This window comes from Cinclus cinclus, chromosome 8 (genome assembly GCF_963662255.1).
Source record: "Cinclus cinclus chromosome 8, bCinCin1.1, whole genome shotgun sequence".
Classification (NCBI taxonomy): domain Eukaryota; kingdom Metazoa; phylum Chordata; class Aves; order Passeriformes; family Cinclidae; genus Cinclus; species Cinclus cinclus.
Genome location: NC_085053.1, coordinates 30,917,510 through 30,938,801, shown reverse-complemented (window position 1 = coordinate 30,938,801; position 21,292 = coordinate 30,917,510). Strand labels below are relative to the sequence as shown.

Sequence of the window (21,292 nt, the reverse complement as noted above, 5' to 3'; positions counted from 1 at the left end):
TCCCAACTTGGCGTACTCTGTGATTCTTTGTTTAAATATACTGGATTTTAGATTAAAAAAAAAAAATATTGTAAGTAATTGTTAAGGGAAAGCTACACATTTTCACTTGAAGTGATTCATCCTCATTTTAATATGTACACGCTTCAGAGTGTGAAGGCCTGATTCTCTCAAGATGAAACTGCTTCTGCTGGATAATATATAAATCCTCAGCATAGACACATGCAGACAATAGCAATGCAGGCCTTCCTGCTGCTCAGCTGGAACAGCTGTTCAGATGCTTGTGGCAAGAGCATGGAGAAACTGAAATACAGTTACTTAACCTACTTCAGAAATTGTTTTCTGGGTTAGTTGTCCAGTGTAAGTGATATGACAAGCAAAATGAATACAAACCAACCACACTTCTCTTAAAAGTATTTTAATAAATTGCAGCACTGACTGTCAAAAATTACATTCTGATTATCTATTTTATAGTGAGAACAGAATCAGTGCTTAACAACAAACAGAATTAAAAAAAAAATAAGGAATTTTTTTTTCTTCATCCCTTTTTAATTCTATTGAGAAACACACTAAAATCTTTTTCCATAAGAACACAGAACACTACAGCAGCATCAGACACACTTCATACATTTCTTTAAGCCTTAAATTTGCCAACATGTTCACGAGCTATGATCATCCTTTGAATCTGAGCAGTTCCCTCATAAATCTGAAAAGAAGAATTACAATAATGTTACTGGGTGATTTTAAAAAGGTTTTAACAGGTATACATTTGTAAACATCCATGGCACTAATCCAGTGTGGATTAGGATGTGCAGGAAGACAGAAAAAAACAGAGAAAATTTCAGTGTGACAGAGTATTTAATTCTAAATGAAATCTAACTCATACGAGATACTGAGAAAGTCTTGTTCTTTCAGGTGCTCTTACCTAAAGTCAGTAGGGCTCTCATGAAAATAGAAAGGTGACAACATTCCTCTTATTTGAGGAAGAAAATACATTATTTACATTTTTCAAAGTAGGATCTGAAATCATGGGTGGAAGGGAAGAGATGACTTGTCCTTAGGTGTTTTCTTTGACTAGCCTTTCACGGTCATTACCATATGCTGTTTGATCCATTTATTTCCACTGCTTGTTGTTAACTAATACTCTTTCCCATACAGTTTTGTTTGTGGTTTTCTTTATTCTTGCATTTTCTTCTAGAAGCAGCCTGCATCATCCCTCTGTTCTGTTTGTTTGCTGGCAGTAAAGTCAAAAACAGACAAAAAAAGCACCTACAAAGTTCTAATACCAAAGGAAAAGGTATGCTCCACAGGCATACTGCAATGTAATGCAAGGGCTTAAGTAACATAGTTTAATGTTTCAGCTCCCAGTTCTGCCAGAACTTGGTTTGGCAAATCATTGAAAATCATGCAAACTCACTTATAGGAATAATCTTTCCAGGAACCATTTTAAAAATAAGAATGCTATAACCTGTGTTCACATTAATGCTCTGCTTCAGAACAAGCTGTTGACTCCCAAGGTGAACTCTCTGCTGCTTACCCCATGTTGATCCAGTCTACAGAGCAGACTGTCTTTTGGGAATACTAGGGGTTTTCTGAAACCAACTGAAATAGCAGTTCTGCTTTCTCTCTATACTAAACATTCACCAATCCCTAGGAAAGCCATAATGGTATCCTGGACCCTAACGACTGGATGCCTATCAGGGACATACATTCCAAGGGACCAAACAGGCTTGTTAGGAACTCAGCCTGCTCAAACTGCTTAGAGCATAGCTGTCAGGTTCTCAGCAGCTGTTTCTGCAGTCCACCAAACTGCTCCTATTGCACTAAATTTGCACTTGCTCATGATGACAGCCATGGAATTCAAGTGTAGAGACATCATGACTCACATTCTTCTTAAGTAATTACAGGAAAGACTTTAGTTTATAAGTTGATGGAAATAGTTTTAAGATTCCTTGACAATTAAAGAAAGGAAGTTTTCCAAATTTCCAAACCTAAGTGTTTCTACCAAAGTAGCCTGGATTTGTAGCCAGACAAAACTAGGGCACAGTAAAGACATGTAAAAAAATGTTATCAGTAAACAAGGATCATTTAACACCAGAAAAGATCAAACATATGAAAGACAGGTTGAAAAATAAAGTTTTTCTGTATGCAATGTATGGCCAAAAGTATATACCACCTGGAATTGAGCAGTAATACAGCAAAGCACAGTGAAGTGCAAGATATAATCAAGAGACATGGACAAAATAATTGCAAGACAAAACCCTTTCCTGAATTCTTTTGGGGAAGAAATGGAACTGACAGTCATCAAAAATTTCATGCTAAATCTGATTAATTTCAAAAACAAACCTACTTAGCCATGCATTTGGATCACTGTAATGAAAAAACTAAGTAATAATGGGATTCTGTCAAACTGATCTCAATCATTCTGAGTTTCAACCCTTGCACCATCGTTCTCTAAAAAAGCATGCAATCCAACAGGAGAAAAATTCCAATCATATATTCACTTAGTCATTCATTTCCTCACTCACAGAAGTGAAGTTAATAATAGGGACCTTTAGATTCCAGCATAGCAGTTGTCTTTCCTTAAACTGAGAAAAAAAAATTCTTGGCTAGTGGCAATAATAGTTTGCATTTTGAAGTCAGCTGTAACACAAATATTAACTACCTAGAATCTTGGGAATGACAGCTGTTATAGCTAGCAATCATTGTAGGTCATGGTCTATGTGCATTTCTTGATATCTCTATTTCGGTATGTTTTATCTAGTCACTATTAGTGTTAGATGTCAATAAAGATTACTGGTTTTGCTGAATGCAATTAAAATATTTGTGCAAAATGAAGAACTATGGCGTAATATATGCCACTATACTAATTACAACATTACACAGAATAATTTCTTGACAGTAACACTGCAGTAAAAAACTTGGGGATTCCTGTGAACTATGGGCTAAACATGAGTACAAAAGGGTCTTGTTGTTAAAAAAAATAGATAATCACTCTAGGTTGTATCACACTTCTGTTGATACAACACATGCAAGGTACTTATTGTGCATGTCATGCTAGGATAGAGTTGATATTTTTTCCTAGTAGCTGGTCCAGTGCTGTGTTTTGTGAGAATAGCATTGGTAACACATTCATGTTTCAGTTCTTGCTCTGTAGTGCTTACTCAAAATCCAGGACTTTTCAGTTACCTGTGATCTGCCAGGAAGGAAGTGCACAAAAAGCTGGGAGGGAACATGGCCAGGAGTGCTGACCTGGATTGGCCAAAGGGGTATTTCATGCCAGAGACAGTCATGCCCAGTATATAAACGCGAGGGGAGTTGACTAGGAGGGTGCTGATTGCTGCAGGTGGATGGGGAGGGCATTGGTCACCAGGTGAACAGCTTTGTTATGCATCACTTTTTCTTCTTGGGTTCTATTCCTATCTGTCTCTCCCTTTAATTATTATAATTTACTTTATCTGTATTATTAAACTGTTCTTAATCTCAATGCATGATATTTACTTTTTTTTCCAATTCTCTCCACCATCCCTCCAGAGCGGGGAGAAGAAAGGAGTGAGCAGCTGTGTGGCAACTTAGTTGCCCACTGGGGTTAAACTACAACATCATGATATTCAATAGCAGCGATACCTCAGCCACAGCATTCTACGCAGCTTATAATACCAAAGTTTGAAACAGAAAGTTTAACGGAAAAGGAAAACAAAAACCCAACCAAACAAAAAACACCTCTTCCCTCAGAAGTTGTTGGGGTAAGAAACTTCTTTAGTGTTCAGGCTAAGACAGCTAAACTATAAGCAGACATCAATGCTGGATACAGATAGATGGTCAGAATATTTGCATCTCTGAAGGTTTTCGAGAACGGTATGATATGTAAACCACTTCTGCTTACAGAACACCAAAGCAAGCATTGGTTTTTTGATCAGGATTTTTCTTCCTAAGAGTTCAAAAACTTCAAAATTGAGACTCCAGGAACTGCAACGAGTTACCATATTGGAGGAAAAGAAAAACGAACAAACACACAACATAATTTATTTCTCTTATGTGGTTTCAGTTTTTGTCAAGTGCAATGACTTTTGTATGGAAGTAATTTCCTGATTTGAATGGCTCTTTCTTTAAATGGAAGGATTACTGCTTTCATTCTAAAATTATTTTTTTAATATGTGTGCATCATGCCACATCAACCATTATTCTATACAAAATTTATGCATTATCACATTTTCTTTTACTTACCTGGTAGATTTTAGCATCCCTCATTAGTTTTTCTACAGGATATTCAGTATTAAATCCATTTCCTCCAAAAATCTGTACTGCGTCTGCAGCTACTTGGTTTGCAATGTCACCAGCAAATGCCTTCGCAATGGAAGCATAGTAGGTATTCCTGCGACCAGCATCAACTTCCCATGCAGCTCTCTGGTAAGCCATCCTAGCGAGTTCAACTTTCATTGCCATTTCAGCAAGCAAAAAAGACACTGCTTGGTGCTACGATGAAATAAACTATGTTAATATTGCCTGCTTTAAATTATATTACATCCAAGAAAGATATAATCTCCTTAATACAATGATTTCTTTCAAAAAACTCAGTAAGTTTTATGAGAGAGTTCTGAATATGCATCATGCTCTCATATACGTATGTTGAATTATACTCTTAAGTTTTCGATTTCTAAATCCATTTAGTCGTAGGGATTAAATGCTAATTAAACAACAGTTGAAGATGTTCTTTCCTATTTATAAGATTGGTATTTACCTTGCTGTTTATTTGTATTTTTTCAAAACTGGTAAGCAGCATGATGGGCAATGAACTCTGTTGGTGTTCATTAATACTATATGTCTCGTTTCACACACCTCAGATGTTTTCTTCTCTCCTGAAATTCCCTCTTTACTAGCACTGAAGAACTTAAGTATGACCTGCTGGTATGAAAGTTCTGAGCTTCTGGGCAGAGTTTTCTTTTTGCTTTTACTACCACTGACAAATTACCAAAAATTCTTGAAGTTACCACGTAGCATAGTTTACTTATGGTGCAGCCTATATACTTGGAAACCACAAAATAGAAGAGGTATAATATAAAAAAATTAAGGAAATATAAATATCAAGGAAAAACCTTGAAAAACCAGTAGCGGTATATCAGGTGTGAAAACATAAGCGTTTATTATATTCTGTCTGCCCCTACACTTACTTCAACAATTGGTTTCCCAAAGGTTTTTCTCTCCAAAGCATATCTAGTCGCTTCATCGAGGGCTCTTTTTGCTAATCCAACAGCACCAGCTGCTACCTAAATTAAATATAGTCCAGAATAAAAAATCAGAAATTCCTGCTATATTTTATGATCAAGTTGTTTTCTGATACTTACAGGTGGTCTGGTCTTATCAAAAGCTCCCATTGCGATTTTAAAGCCAGCTCCTTCACCTATCAATACATTTTCTTTTGGGACTCTCACATCTTCAAAGACAATGCCTCTTGTATCTGAGCAGCGTTGACCCATATTCATTTCCTGAAGTGAGAAATTTACAGATGTGCTACTAAATTGGATTATGCAAAGATACAGTACGTTTTCATTCCTTTGTTGACTCAAAGCGTATAGTTTTTCTTCCCCAAAACACTTAATCTAAAAATTACCACACACAAGACAAATACTAGTTTTGTACTTTCAGATCAGCATGCCCTTAACTTATATAAGCTGGGCAGTTTACTTTCTCCTTATATGAAATTAGTTCTGTCACTGTAATCAGTCTTCTTGTGTTCTTCTAGTTCAACTATCTTTGAGATGCAAGTGGAAAAAGAATCTAATGTGCAGGAAATACAGGTATACTACAAGTGAATAAATAAATGAGCTTTTCGAGTTTTCAGATTTCTTGAAACATTCAGTTTTACCTACTATTAAAAATAGTACTTTCTTGTAAAGAGAGAACTAGCATCAGAATCTCTAAGGCCTCTTCTTTGACCAGCACTAGCTGAAATTAAAACTCACTATGTGTGTATTTAGAGTAAAATTGTCCAACTTGCTTCTTATTCTTCTCAAGGCATACTACTTCTCATTTACTGGCACCTGCCAATACGGTAGTTCTCAAAGACTCTTTTGCAGCCATTCAAAGTAGTCATCTTACTTTAAACCATTCTGAATAATTCCTTTTCTGAATTAATAGCTTTAAAATTGTGTTTTATGAATAGTTCCTCTATATTGTGAAACTGAAAAGATGGTTGTACATAAGCATATGAAACTGTTCAGTTGTGCAACAGTCTTTTTTCTTTAGTAGTACATTTATTTTATTTTTGGTTTAGAACTGAACAATAATTCCTGGCTTGTCGAACTAGAAATACAGTTTTCACCTTTCTTCCAACTTGGATCCCCGGGCTATCTGCTTCCACAATGAATCCAGTAAAGGCTTTGCTTGCAGGAGCTTTTGGATCTGGATTGGTACGTGCTAGCAAGAAATACCTAGTGTAAAACAAAGTAGATGGATGCAGTTTATCCTCAAAATTAACAAGATATATTTATCTAGCACTTTAAACTTTTTAATGTGCATTTCCACCACATAATTCTGTCTGTGAGTTAACAACCTTCCTTTCTTGCCCATCCTGAAATTAAAAGGAGAGGGAACAAAAGAGTAGAAGTTCCAAAGATTCAAGATTTCATAAAACTTAATAAAATTAAATAAAATTATTCAGATGAACATGCAAAGATACCCTACCTTTTCCATGTACTGTAAGTCTTTATGATATTAACAGCTTCCCAAATAATACAAAAGAAACCTATTAATAGCATGTACATAAAAATTAATGCTTAGGACATACACTCTTGGATGTAAAAGTTGTCACCTGATTTCAAAGATCTTGATTTCATTTTTCTAAGTGTAAGTTGTAAATAAGTATTTCTCTTAGAAATTGAACAGCTGTAAATCACTTTTACAGTATTCAGTAAGGTAAAAAGAAATCTGATAGATTGTCTTTGGTAGGTCTGCCTTCAACAAGAAAATAACTAGAAAATTCATGTTTTGGGTAAGCGTATAAAGTTCTTTCCACTTGAGTTCAGGGAACTTTCAGTGTTGTGCATCGGCATGATGTAAGATATAATTTAAGAGGTTAACATTGTTAAAGCATGCTCCAGACAGCACAGCCATATCTGCAATATTGACAGATGGAAAATGTCTTCTTTTCAGAAAATAAAAACTAACACTACAATCTAACAGTGTTTCTAGCTTCACTAGGAGTAAGAAGTGTTTCTAGTAGAATCACATTTAATTTTGATAGCTGCAAGATTCAAGAGGACATTCTTGAGTGTAGAGTCATGATGTTATCACTCATTTTCCTTTTTAGGCTTTGCATAGCACTCAAGACTGCATTTGTATATGCTATCCTGATAGCTGCCCTGATAAACTGGGCAGAGATTAAAATGTAGTTTGCTGAAACACAGAGAACACTCAGATTTGTATCTGAAGGATAGGTTGAAGGATAGGTCTTTAAAGGACAGGTCTTCAAAGAATTTAAGCGACGTTAGAGAGGTGGGGTAAAGCCACTACATAACAGCATAGAACTATGACACCAGTTAAAACATACCAGTTTGCTTTCCCCCCATTTGTGATCCACATCTTCTGACCGTTAATAATATATTCATCTCCTTTCTTCTCAGCCTTTGTTTTTATACCAGCCACATCAGAGCCTGCTCCAGGCTCTGTTACACAGTATGCCTAAAATAAATGAAGATGAAAAATCTTGGGGAATAAAAGTCCCCTTTAGTCAACTACAAATTACGTGCATCAAACTAGCTGTCAAAGGTTTAAAAGTGAACTGCATGGTAAAATCCAAACACCAAATAAATCCCAAATAAAACCCCCCTATAAAACCCCAAAACAACCCAACACACAGCTCCCTCCTCCTTGCAAACAGCTGGCCAGGTAAGTGTTAATTTTTTAAATAAATCCAGAGTAATACATAAAATTGGCTTTTAATCAAACAAACATTCCATACATAACCCTTAAGTTATTACTTCATCAGGCTTCAAAATTTCTGAGGTGAAAGCTGAGGATCTTTAAAGTCTGAAAATAAGACCACTGAGTAACATTTTATGTTTACTGAATCCCTCAGTTTAGGAGGCTTAGCTGTAGATTTACATATATTGCACACAAATCTTTACTTCTTTCTATGTAACAAGTACTGTTTATGTAATATTTAAGATCACAAGTAGAGCTTCATTCCGATCCAATTTAAGGGTCTCCTTACATAAACCTTGTATTTTTCTTTAACATCTACAACCCTTCTTGAAAGGGAAAGAAAAACTATTAATTTTTGGTAAGTGACTTAGGTTGGGGATAATTTTCCAAGTAATATCTTCTGTTTATTTACTGGATATATCTCATTAGGTATCCGCTAACTTTCAGTACATTTCACTGTTTACATACAAATCAAAAAGGGCTAAGTTGTGAGTACATGTAAGTGTTAGGGGCAAAAAAAAATCACAAAAAAAGGGGGAAAAAAAAGAAAAGAAGGAGTAACACTCTTATATGGTTTAAAAACATTCTACAATATACCAGTTATACTTACACACATCATTGGTTCCTCTGTCATTCTTCCTAAGTATTTTTTCTGCTGATGTTCATTTCCTGCAATGATAACTGGCATTTGCTGAAAGTAAATATTTAGACAGTTAATCCAGCTCTTTCAAGGGCAGAGATTGTAGTTTTAGGGATGTAAGAAAAGACAGAACTTACTCCTAGGGAGTTTGCTTCAATGGCAGTTTGAACCCCTGTACATCCATAAGCTAACTCCTCTGTAATAAGGCACGCTTCAAAACTGCCAAGGCCAAGGCCACCTATGGTTGAAGTATTTAAGTTACTCGAGGGGATTTAAATTATAGTGTATTAATATTAGTGATTTACACAACACACATAACAAAAAAGTATTCTTCCACATACATGTGATTGTGTACTGTGTTTGGTTAGGCATTCTCACACAAGCTTTTTAAATAAATCTCTGTTAGAAGAGTAACAGGTGATTTGAAAACTACATATCATGTGTCCAGAGTTACTGTTTGATTAATGTGGGACAACTTGCACAAACTGGCCAGAATGAACCATTCATGTTTTTTTACTACTGTACATTCAAGAATTAAAGAGTTCCTAAGAAGCAGAGAAGAGGCTCCTGAGCCAAAAGCATTGGGAATAAAAAAGTGTCCGAATTAGCAGACAACCAATGCACTAATCTGTTTCGGAAAGAAGCAAACACTATGGGAAACTGGCCAACATTACATACAAATACAATAACAACTACCTCAAAAATATTTTCCTGAACTTTCAGGTGACTTCCTCAGTCAAAGAAATAATTCTCTTTGGTATCTTTGTTATGCCAACCCCTGACAGAGACATCTGTTACATGAATTTGTCCAGTCTCTTTTTGAATCTATGTAAAATTTTATCATCTATATCCTACAGGGGCAATAATTTGCAAATTAACTCCATGCATGCAGAACAATCTCCTTTCTTGTTTTGAATCTAGCATCTGCTGACATAATTCAATGCCTTCTGATTGTACTGAAAGGGACAGTGAACCATCAGTTCCTTTTCACACTCTCCCATGACACTGACATTTTAGTCTTTCTCATGTAGAATATACATCTCACACAGAAGATAAAACTTTTATAATCTTTGTCATACGTTTAGAAACCTCCATTTTGCCAACACTCTCTTGAGATGGAAGGATCTGACTGTATAATGACTTAAAGAGGCAGGTGCAATTTGGATTCAGAAAGCAGTATAATTATGCCTTCTGCTTTTTTCTTCATTCCCTTAAGGGTCCCTCTTGACCTTAGATTTTACAGTTTTGACCACTTCTGAGCATTATGCCCTTTTCCTGCAGCTCTCTGAACCAGATAATCTTTTCTACGCCAAATAACTTAGTATTATCAGCAAACTCTATCACCTTTGCATTTACGCCTTTTTCCAGTTTATTTATAGACATCCCAAATAGCACAAGACCTGGCAAGGCCGTGCTGCTAATTTTGCCAGTATGAAACCTGATGATTTTTAAAACTTATTGTGGCGGTTCAGACATTCTCTATCAACCAGCAATCCCTTGTTCACACATTTATTAGCTACTTCAGAGAACTCCAGTGATTTTATGAGGCATGGTGTTCCTTGGACTCAAATCCTTTTCATGTTTGTCTGTATCACTCATGAGCCACAATTCTGCTGTACTGCACTTAATCTAAACTGAAAAACTGTCATTCTGGGATAAACTCTTAAACTGCTCCAGCCTATAGCAGAGACTAGAACAAACCATGACCTTCTAATTTCTCTGCCTAATCAACTGACATTGCAGCAGGGGAACATTAAGCAGATGTAATCATGGTAGAAAAATCTGGTCATAAATTACTAAACCATAACCTGTCTAATTTGTCTCCTGATTACACCCACACCTAGTAACACACTTGTATGTCAACCTGCCTACTGATTAAATTTAGATTATTCAAGTATGCAACTATTTATTCGGTACAGAATCTGCAATTACACATAGGAATCTCATCTAATGTCTTTTCGTTGTTTCATTTTACAGATTAAAAAGAATGTTTACTTACCACAGCTTTCTGGTATGTGTGAATTCATAAGACCAAGCTCCCAAGCCCGCTTTATAAGTGGGACAGGATACTGAAACATGGAAAAGCATCTCCTGATTTACCACAACCAAAATTTTAAATTTTATGCAGGTTAAGTTAGAAGTCTGTTTTTTCCCAGTTTTTCCCTTATAATATGGTAGATTTACCTCTCCAGTTCTGTCATATTGTGCAGCAACAGGAATAATTTCCTCCACAGCAAATTTACGAGCAGTAGCTTGAAACTCTTTCTGTTCATCAGTAAGTTCTATTTTAAAAAAAGAAGACAAAAAGATCATAAATCCTCTGCTGTCTTTCATTTTGACAGTTGTCAAGACTGCGATAAAAAAGAAAACAAGCATCCTTCCAGGACAACCCAAATATTTTAGGCTCTCCAAGAAGAAAAAAATCTCAAGTTCCTCTTCCTCCTGGGAGGAAACCTCCACTGTTCTCTGATCTGCCTCTACATGCACGCACTTACACCTGATGAAATTATCCATGAAATACTGAAAACAAAATAGAAAGGTAATATAAAATGTATTACCAAAAGAAAGAAAAATACTGTGTTGATTAAATGGTAAAAAGAGAGGTTGCCTAAAGATCCTGACCCTTCAGTGTCAAACATCTAGCTCTGATCCTCTACATTTGCTTGTATATATATATTGTATACAATATGCTAAGATGAAGATTAATATTTTTTTTACATTTCTTGATAACCAAGTTCAACTATGACTACATTTAGGCACTGTAACATTGAAAATAGCAATATGAGGTATGTATTCAAAGGTAAGACACTTTGGCAATAAAAATTTTTAAGACATACATGAGTTAAGAAAGGAAGAAAACCTTAAGAACACTACACATATCTACCTTGCCTCAGCTGAGGATAAAGTTACTTTGTTTTTTAAACTAATTTTTAAATAGAAATATATTTAGAACGAACACCTTCATTTAAAATCATGGTGAACTACAATATCAGATATTATTTATTTTTAACTCTGCAATTTGCTTTATTGTTGTATTTCTTTCAAAAACTGTACTACTTACCAAAGCTGAAACCAGCTCCAGGTTTGCCTACATGTAAGTTTTGAGCAGGTTTACTAGAATAGGACTTCCATCCATGCCCTGTGATGGTTTGAAGCATTTGCTGAGGAGGAAAAGAACATGAGGTGCAAGATCTTTACAGCTCAAGCCTCCTAAAGCTACTAACCTATCTGCAGCACAACTTGAAATGTAGACTCCCTCTCTAGAAATGGTATCACATCACGTATAATACAATTACTACAGTGATAGAAGAATTACTGGTTATGTTGTGTTTTCCTTCTGTGGCACGCAGCAGTTACATGAACTGACACCTCTGCTAGGAACCTCAGGCTGTAACAGGACCAAGAATGAGAAAACTGCACTTTTAAGTACTGTGCAATTGTGTATTTAAAAATTATTAAGCATTATTAAAATTTATGTTCACAGAGACACAGCAATATATATTTCTTTAATTTATACATACACCCATCCCATCAGACTTCATTTTCAGGCCCTCTAGTGAATATCCTATTACTCAATGTTTACCTAGATGCAGATTTAGCACGATTTTAAAAACAACCTACCTATTAGCCAATATATCAGAGTATTTTTATAATGTCCTAGACTAATCTCTTCTTTAATAAGCTGCTGTCACTGACACTTGGTGATTATTATTACCCTCCAAATAGGAGACAACACAGCAGACTATCTGAAGTTTCTTTTTCCTCCTAATACTTATCACACATTTATTCTTTTTCATTGTAAATACTTTCTCTGCTTTTTTAAGTTTAGAACCCCAAATATTGTTGCTACAGCTATTTTCAGAATGTCTTAATACTGTGCAAAAAGATGTCTGAATTTGTTTTAAGAGGATGGTTTACTCTCTTCAAGAACTATGAACCTCTGAAATGTTTGGAAATTAGTCAAAAATATGTAAGTGGGTAATTTTTTTAGAATGACGCAAATCAATATTGCAAAAACAAATTTGCCTAAACGCTATGGAAAGGCTTCTTGATTTTATTCTGTGAAAATGTAGGCCTCTTCTTTCAAATTGTGATTGGAGCAGTCACTTATTTCCTAGCATTAAAAAAAATTGAATTATTGATAGCAATGCAAAAAATATCACAGAAATTTTACTGGGACCTCTAGAAGACAAGGACATTACAGAAAGTTACACAGCTGGGGAGGCAACAAGTTTCTTCAAAAAGTTACAGTAGATAAACTGTGCTCTTAATAATGCTATATGATGGGTGGCTATTAACACAGCATAAGAAGCATGAAGAATACTGCCAATACTAGGTATCAACACAGTGAAAAAAGTATTCACAGATGATACAAAAAACATCTATAAAGTTCAAAGGTGAAGAAATGCAGAAGTACCACTACTAGGCACAGAAGAGGGAGAGGCTATGACATATTTGCAAACTCTACTGGTAATGTCAATTTATTAATAATTCAGGACTTCATTTTGCAGTAGGTAATCTAGTATTAATTTCAAGTTTTTAGAAATAACAGACATTGCAAAACAGTATCCTGCTAAGTTTTCTGTTACAGCTATGTCCAATATTAAAAACCAAAACAACACCACAAAAATCGAGAAAGACCCGTATTCTTCAGAATTATTTACACCTTATTTTATCTGGAAAAAAAGACGAGGTTGGAAAAAAGTCAGATGGTTGTAACTTTTTTTCTTTTCTTTTTTTGAGGAGTAGCCCATGATAGATTAATGCATTGCTTTGCCACCAAAAGGTTTTGCCTACACTCGGAAAAGTACTGGATTCACATTAATGCTAAAAGTAGTGATATCCTACAAGGAAGAAGCTGTAAAATTTAAACCAGTGAATTTATGTCTATTGTGGTATAGTATGCAAGGTAACACTGAAGATTATTCTGGAAAAACTCAACAATACTCCCACAAACAAATATGGACAGATGGGATTCATACCTGGAAGCTGCATGACTGATCAGGTGACAAAGGATGAGGGTTTGCTACATTTAAGAATTTGGATGACCATGTGTCTACTTGTCAACTTTCCTGTTGCTTGACTCTGAGGAACAGTTAGATTCAGTGACAAATTCAGATGCAACTCTTACTGCCTTTCCTTGTACTACTGTATGAACTCTGTCGCAATTACAAATATGACCATCAGTGTAGCATGACTAACACTGGAAGAATGTGCTGTCATGAAAAGGGTATGACAAGGCTACTTACAAAAGTGATGCAATCTCTTTATTACCTTGATGCCAAAAGAACTATAGAACCTGTTCAAAAAGATGCACATCACAGAAAACAGTGGGACAACAATAAGCTAAGGGTCGCTAACCTTGATTCTCCCTCACGTATCTCAGGGCAAAAACGAAAAGAATTATTAAGAGCAGTTTGTTGCTCTTAATACACGTCAGGAGGCTGAACTTGAAATAATAATTTTCTCCCTATGGGCTTCCTTTGCCTAAAGCATTACTTTTGATCCATAAGATACCAATTTCAGATGGAGACTTCTTCCCTCACTCTCACAGCAAAACTTATGACCTGTGGCCAAGCTACACCACAAACTAACACCGCCGCTAAGGAGGCTGTGAAGGGCCTTTCAAGCAATTCAGACTCATGAATGCCTCTGGAAATGGGGAATCCAGAAAAAGGCATGTGTAAATGCTAAATGTGTGAATAGTTTTTATTTTCTAGTTTGAAGCTGTGAGGTTTTTGGTGCTCAATACAGTAGGTTTGTACTTTAGAAAACAAACTATTTCACACGTATCTTTAAAAAATTAACGTAGGTAGTACAGCTAAAGGAAATGCACTGAATAAAATACTCTGGGTTCTAACCCCAGTGTTTTGAAGCCGTCTCCACCGTTACATAGGAGGTGCCAGACTCGGCCTTTGCCACATGAAGAACTCCACGGCTGTGCAGTAAGTCCACAGAGGAACATCAGATGGCAATACCCATTCGAACCGTGAGGATTAAGGCAATAAACTCGGCTAATACTGCGAGGCAGGAAAAGCAGCACAGGGGGCGAACTGCAGCCCCGCCGCCCATGCCTGCCGCCGTCCCCACGGTCACGGCGGGCGGAACCCGGGCTGGCCCTGCCTCTTCCGCCCTTCGCCCTCTGCGACACCGCGGCCCTTCCCCGCCGCCCGGGCTCCCCAGGCCGCCAGTACCGGCAGCGGCGCGGCTCGGCTCGGCCCGGCCCGTCCTGTCCTGTCCTGTCTCGCTCAGCCCCGTCCCGTATCTCCCCCCGGGTCTTGTGTCCTCCGAGCGTTCGCCCGCCCTAGCCACTCACCCGCGTCGCCCTCAGCGCAGCCATCTCGGCGGGAGTGCCCGGCAGCCGCAGCGGCTTCGGCGGGGCGGTGCTGGGGCGGCCGGGGCGGTGCCACTGAGCCGAGCGGCCGGGGAAGCCCTGGATTCGAGCGTCCGCCCCGCCTTGCTCCGCTCCTGCTCGGAGAGTGCGGGGCAGAACAGCCGCGCCCCGTGACCCGCCCGGCCCGTTCGCCCGAGCGCTAGCGGTGTCCGTGCCCCAGGCTTGCCCGCTTTGCTGCCTGTTTGCCGAGTGTCCTAGGCTGGCTCCAATCACCTGCATCGTTCACCTGCTAGCAGAAAAGCCCGTGTAAGGAGTTTCACTGTAATGTGCGCCTCCGGGTATCATAAACTCGTGTTTCGGAGTTTTGTCAGGAACTGGAGAGTGACTGGGCCTGGCGCACGAGAGTTGTTACCAACTGTTGATAGTAACATGAAATGTGCTTATAAATGCTCTTATGTCCGGTTTTATTTTAAAGGAAGAGCAATGCTTTTGGAAATTGCCTGCGGTGAGTGAAAGCACACGCTTTTGAATATCATTGTTTCGCAGCAGTGTATTTTAGGGGTTTATTAAAACAAGGATTTCAAGAAAAATGGCAGCCATTGATTTTTCTGTGAATTCCTTATTTGGTATGAAATTTTAACAGAATTAACAAAATACTTTTCTGGAAGCTGGATTTTGAATAGCATTTTATTTTGTGTAATACTACAAAATAATATGCAACAAATATTTTTGCATCGTTATTGCCTTTTTATGTTTGGCTCTTAATTGCTGGTTTTGTTTCTGACAGTTGGGAGTACTGATTTTGTGGTTAATACCAAACAAACAGTTTGATAGAAAACTAGCCATGCAAAAGTTATTTTCAGACATGTTTATCAACTGTCTGAAAGGAGATGATTGTAATGTTTTATAGACTTCATACTGTTGTGATTGCAAGCGATTACCTAAGGGAGGCATGTAGGCAGCTTTGATTCAGGACTGCTGCTTTTTCACTCTAATATCAGTAGAATTTTTTTTTCCCTGTACTTTAAGGGTAATTGAGTAAAAGACATAAGCATAATTTATAACTCTATGTTGCTTAAGTATTTTTTTAGATACTGTATGCGCCTGTTTCAAGTACACCATACCTTTGGAATGTAAAGCTGTAGTGGAGCTTTTAAATACCAGCACTCAAAAGTCTGCATTTTGTGTTCCATTTTCTATAGGGTCATGTTTCTGAATATAACGTGGGAATTTCATTACTGAGCAGTCCATTTTCTGTCTATATATTATTTAACTATTTGTGTGGGGTGTGTATACGCAATATCTTTGTATTCCTCAGTTTATTTATCATCGCAACACTATGTAGTGATGATATATAAAGAAACAAGCTAATCTCATTTGAAAGCTTTCAAGTTTTAATGTTTGATTTGCAGCATTTAGTAGACACCAATTTTATAGAAAAACATGTATACTTATTTTTACTAAGTGCAGCAAATGACAAAACAGAAAGTAAAACATGCTTTAAATCACGAGAGTTCAGTTTCTACAGGTGACAGAACTTACGTCTGTAAAATAAAGACAGAATTCAATAATGATTATAGCTGTTGCTTGTTGTTGAATTGTACAAAGTAGAGTTTAGAAACACTAGCTGAGATTATAACCCTATTGAGGCACATGCAGTGAAGAAGTTAAGAACGGGAGAAATCTTGCGTTGGAGATTCTGGAAGAAGAATACTGGGATTGAGAATACAAGCACAAGAAGGTGGCGATCGAGATTTTCATCTAACATTCATGTGACAAGCAATGAGGCCTTGTACAACATGAATAGCTGGAACTTGGACTAGGTCAGACCAAGGATCCATTTGGCATAGTATCCAGTTTATGGAAGTGCAACAAAGAATGGTCAGGAAATGGTTCCAGAACAGATAATTTACCAATAACATAGTGATAATTTTTATATTTTTTTTCCTAAATTTTTTCTACGCTCCAAAAGTTTTTCAATTTATAAGTTTCCTGAGCTGGAGGTGATACCTTTGTGTTTAATAATGCTTCATAGATGTCTCTTCCATTAATTTGACTAGTTGCTTTTTGAATGTGGTTGGAACCACAGCTTAGTTACTACACTATGAAGAACCACTTCAGGTTAATCAGACGTTTGCCAAATTCATATTTGGTCCCTACTACTTGAATTCAAACAGGCACATTCAAACATAACATCTTTGAGGCAGTCATCCTCTTTGAATCAAAGATTTAATTAAAAAAAAGTGTTGATATCCCCATAGCAATTTCTTTTCTGAGCTGAATAATCAATCATCTTTGAGTACTTTCTGCAACGTCTTAGCTTTGTGTCAAAGAATCAGAATCATAGAGTCGCTCATGTTCTTGCAGAAAGATAACTTCTGTGGTCTTTTTGTGTGATTTTCTGTTACACTTTTTTAAATACCTCTGAACACCCAAGTGAAAATTTTCATATATTATCGATGATAACAAGATGTGGGATGTAATGGTCAACTTGAAGCTCATCTTTGTACATAATTATTTCTCTGCACCCCTTGTCCATGTCATTTTACATTTTATTTCCCCTGAACTTATCTGAAATTCTTTCAGCCCCGTAACTATTGGTATCAAATTTTCCCACTTCAGTGGATGACTGACTCCCCCCAGTATTTCCCCTACTAGCAGACAAAAGTACTTATGTGAAATTCAGTAATTATTGGAGTGACTGGCCTGAACTGAGAGGATGGATAAGGCCATGCATATACCTGATTTAATTTTCTTGAAACTATCCAAGGCAGTTACCTCTACAAGACCTGATGATACACAGACCACATATATAAGAGGCACGTACCTTCACTAAATCGCAGATGATTGGTTTACATTTCCATACAAGCATAGCAACAACTACCATGATCTATGGGCATTAATTTATTCACTAATAAATGAGCCATGTGCTTTTGAGGTCTTGAGCAAATTTTTCAAAGGGCACCTTTATTTGCAAGCCTTGGAGAGTAACGTTTCCTCTAAGGCTCACGTCTGAAGACATAAGTAATGGCCGCCAGGTGCACTTCTGTCATTACATAATGTTTTCTCTTACAAAAAACTCTGTGTGTTGGACTTAGTGACAACAGACTAACAGCGTTGTAACATCTGCTTACAGTGGCCTTTTGCAGTAGTGATGTTTTGTGCTGTAAAAGAATTTCGGAAGTCAGACTAATTGCTCCTAAGTGGCCGTTGCCCCATTCAGATAAAATGCATGGAGTAGGATGTCAATTGACGGGAAGTTTATTACCAGAAATACGTATTTCTCAGTACTGATCGTGTATTTTGACTGAATCATGAAAATGCCCCTACCCAAAACCAACACAGTTGCCCCCGTCGGAAGACACACGCACGGCTGTCGGTGAGCACGTAAGAACGCGTCGCCCTCTTCCAGCCCCGGGAGCCCGTGGCGGATGCTGGGCACGAGACCGCTGCCCGGGGGCGGCCCGACCGGCCCCGCGCTCAGCACGGGCGGCACGGACAGCTCCGCCAACGGAGGCGCTTCCCGGCGGGGCCCGGGCGGGCAGCGAGCGGCTTCGGGGCCGGCCGGCCGCTTCCCACCAGCGGCAACACCTCCGGGCTCTGCGCAGGGCACGGGCACAGACGCGCAGCGCACCCGGCTGCGGCCAGCGGCGGTTGGTGCAGGAGGATGGAAACCGCCCAGCCAGGTACGGCCCCGCCGAGTCCGGCCCCGTTCTCGCCGGATGCCGAAGTTGCCGCCGGGCCCAAGCAAAGTTGACCGCGCGCGACCCGTCCCGGCTCCTCTGGCCGGCCCGCGGTGCGGCCGCTCCGCCTGCATTCCCCCTCCTCGCGACCCGGGCACCGGCACCGCCCCCGCGGGTTGGCGCAGGCGTCGCCGCGGAGCCGGCGGGACGGGAGGGTGGGCGTGGGGTGCGGGCGGTGCTGCGGGCGGCCGCGGCAGAGCGGAGCGGGAGACTGCCCGGCCGCCGCCGCCGCCTCTCATGCCTTCACAGCAACAAAGAACGCGCTGAGCGGCGGACGGAGGCGCCGGCCCCCTGGCTGTGCCCCGGCAGTGCCGGCGCGGAGGGCACCGGGAGACGATGGGGAGGAAGGGCGAAGCCTCCACACATCTCTACGGTGAGCGCGGGGCACGGCGGGACGAGCGCAGGTGCTGGGGCTGGGGCGGCCGGCGCCTGTACTGTCCTCCGGCCTGTTTACATCGCGGATCTGCCCGGCGGCCAGAGGCAGACGGAGTTTGTTTCCCTTGGCGAATGTGGGGGCGCGGTGGCCGCAGGGTCTTCCGTGTGGGAGGTAGACCTCGGGACGCCATAGCACCTGGCCCGGCCTGGAGCAAGCAGGACGATCGGTTCAGGGAAAGAGGCGGCGGGCGCAGAGATGGGGGCGGGCAGACCTGGAGCTTCCGCCGCCGCCGCCGCCCCCGCCGCGGGAGCAGGTGCGTTGTGGTCGCTTTGTCCTCGTTCTGGGGCAGAGAGGGACTGAGCGGCAGGTGCGCAGGCCGAGCCGAGCCGACTGTGCGATGCCTGCAGCGCTGTGTGGGGCCGGGGGATGCTCGGAACGCTGTGCGGGGGCGGAGCCCGCAGAGCCCTGGTACCTGTGGGTTGCTGGTGTTCGGGGCGCGTGCAGCGGGAGCTTCCCGCTGGTCCTGCTAACCGGCGCCGCGGGAAGGTCACCGGGGGCAGAACTTCATCTGGGTGTTTGGGCTCTGCTTTAATTGCTCCTTGGAAGGCGATGAATTTGCGATGGGGGACTCGGGGTTTGCAAAGCTGCTTAGCCTGTTCGAAGGTGTAACCCTAAAGCCTATTTCCTCTTCTAGTGTGCGCGAGATTTCCATGGCAAAACAAACGTGCAGAATGAGCAACCCCCCTTAGGTCTGCTGCTCCAGGATGACCAATGAGCCTACTTGCGCAAAAGGGTTAACGTGGCTTGGTGAAGCAGCCTTTGCCACGGTACCACATGCATGCTGTGTGACATGTTTACACCTTGAAAAAAATCTGTTTTTTAATTCACTGCCATGGTTTGAACCTTGATCTGACTAAAGGAAAATCCATGGCCTGGCTTCCTTTGAAAAAGGGAAATTAAAAAAAAAAAAAGCCTTTAGGGAGAGAAGACAAGCCACAAGGCTAAGGTGAAATAAAAATTGGTGAGTCTGAAATAATTTAACTTCTGAGAGAATCTCTTTCTACTCCTATGGAATTCAAGTGGTTTTGCAGGTTACTGCAGAGAGAGAGAGTAAAGGCCTAGGATCAGAGATATTCAGCACTGATGGCAGAGAGTGGAAGTATTATTCTTAAAGAAGAGCAGGAACACAGTATTCAGGAAGGGGAAAATAGCTTTCTAGTAGAGTTCAGTAAGTACACTTACTGAAGCAAGAACATTCTAGTATAAAGTCATGATTAGTGATACCAGGTATTTTACTATCCTAGTACAGTTATCTTTTAAAATTCATTTTGCAAGCATGTTACATGGGTAAGAAAGGGTGAATCTTTTTATTCACCTTTAGGGAGGAAGGCAGCATTCTGAAGAATTGTAGAATTTTTGCAATTTGAGCTGTTTCATCAGTGTGTTTATTTCCTTTTAGTTCATTTGCATGTATGGATATTAATAGTGGTAACATTTATTGTGTTACTACATTTGTAGAAATCTTGAGCAATTACTCTACTCTTGAATTGGTAAGCAAAGTTCTTTCCCTTGTTAGATCCCGTGATGTTAAGGACTTATAAAGCGGAAAGTGCAGCATTTTCAAATTGAGCATATGTAACATGTTTTTCCTTTTAAATTATGTTGCTGCAATAGTTATTCTCTTGACTTTGTTGTTTTTGCCAGCAACTGGTTATTTTGCAGAGGAATAGATGTCCTAAACTTCTTTCCTTGGAATCTTAAGGATTCCTCACAGCATTTATAAACAACAAAGGCAAATTCTTCAAGGTGAGTGATTCACTTGATACACTAAAACCAAGTGAGGCCATTCAGGGGGCACATGACAGGCTTGAGTATCTGCAAGCTGCTTGAAGTCAAGCAAGGCCAAGTGCAAGGTCCTACACCTGCGTCAGGTAGATCCCCATTATCAGCACAAGCTGGGGGATGAATGGTTTGAGGGCAGGGCTGCAGAAGAAGGACTTGGGGTGCTGGTGGATGAAAAATTGGCCATGGCCTGCAATGTGCACCTGCAACCCAGAAAGCCAGTTGTGTCCTGGGCTGCGTGAAAAGAAGCGAGACACCAGGTTGAGGGAGGTAATTCTGCCTCTCTACTTCTCTCTGGTGAGACCCCACGTGAAGGTACTGCATCTGTCTCCAGCATTCCTAGCACAAGAAAGACAGGGATCTTGGAGCAGGTCCATAGGAGGGCCACAAAAATGTATAGAGGCTGGTGCACCTCTGCCATGAGGAAAGGCTGAAAG

The 21,292-nt window shown here is 39.9% G+C and overlaps 1 protein-coding gene across 2 annotated transcripts; it reads right to left on the bottom strand.

Annotated features, from left to right (window-relative positions):
• Nucleotides 1-399: 399 nt before the first annotated feature.
• On the bottom strand, nt 400-14,911 carry ACADM (acyl-CoA dehydrogenase medium chain). Of its 2 annotated transcripts, XM_062497211.1 has the most exons (12): nt 14,877-14,911; nt 11,622-11,721; nt 10,745-10,842; nt 10,560-10,629; nt 8,698-8,798; nt 8,531-8,611; nt 7,547-7,677; nt 6,320-6,428; nt 5,343-5,483; nt 5,169-5,264; nt 4,225-4,473; nt 400-703 (listed from the first exon to the last, which is right to left on the bottom strand). In XM_062497211.1, the coding sequence occupies exons 1-12, from the start codon at nt 14,898-14,900 to the stop codon at nt 632-634; spliced, it is 1,272 nt and encodes a 423-aa protein (XP_062353195.1). In that variant the 5' UTR covers nt 14,901-14,911; the 3' UTR covers nt 400-631. The 2 variants fall into 2 exon arrangements, with proteins under 2 accessions (XP_062353195.1, XP_062353196.1); XM_062497212.1 differs by lacking the exons at nt 8,698-8,798; nt 11,622-11,721; nt 14,877-14,911 and having other exon boundaries at nt 10,745-10,764.
• Between the last annotated feature and the right edge of the window lie 6,381 nt (nt 14,912-21,292).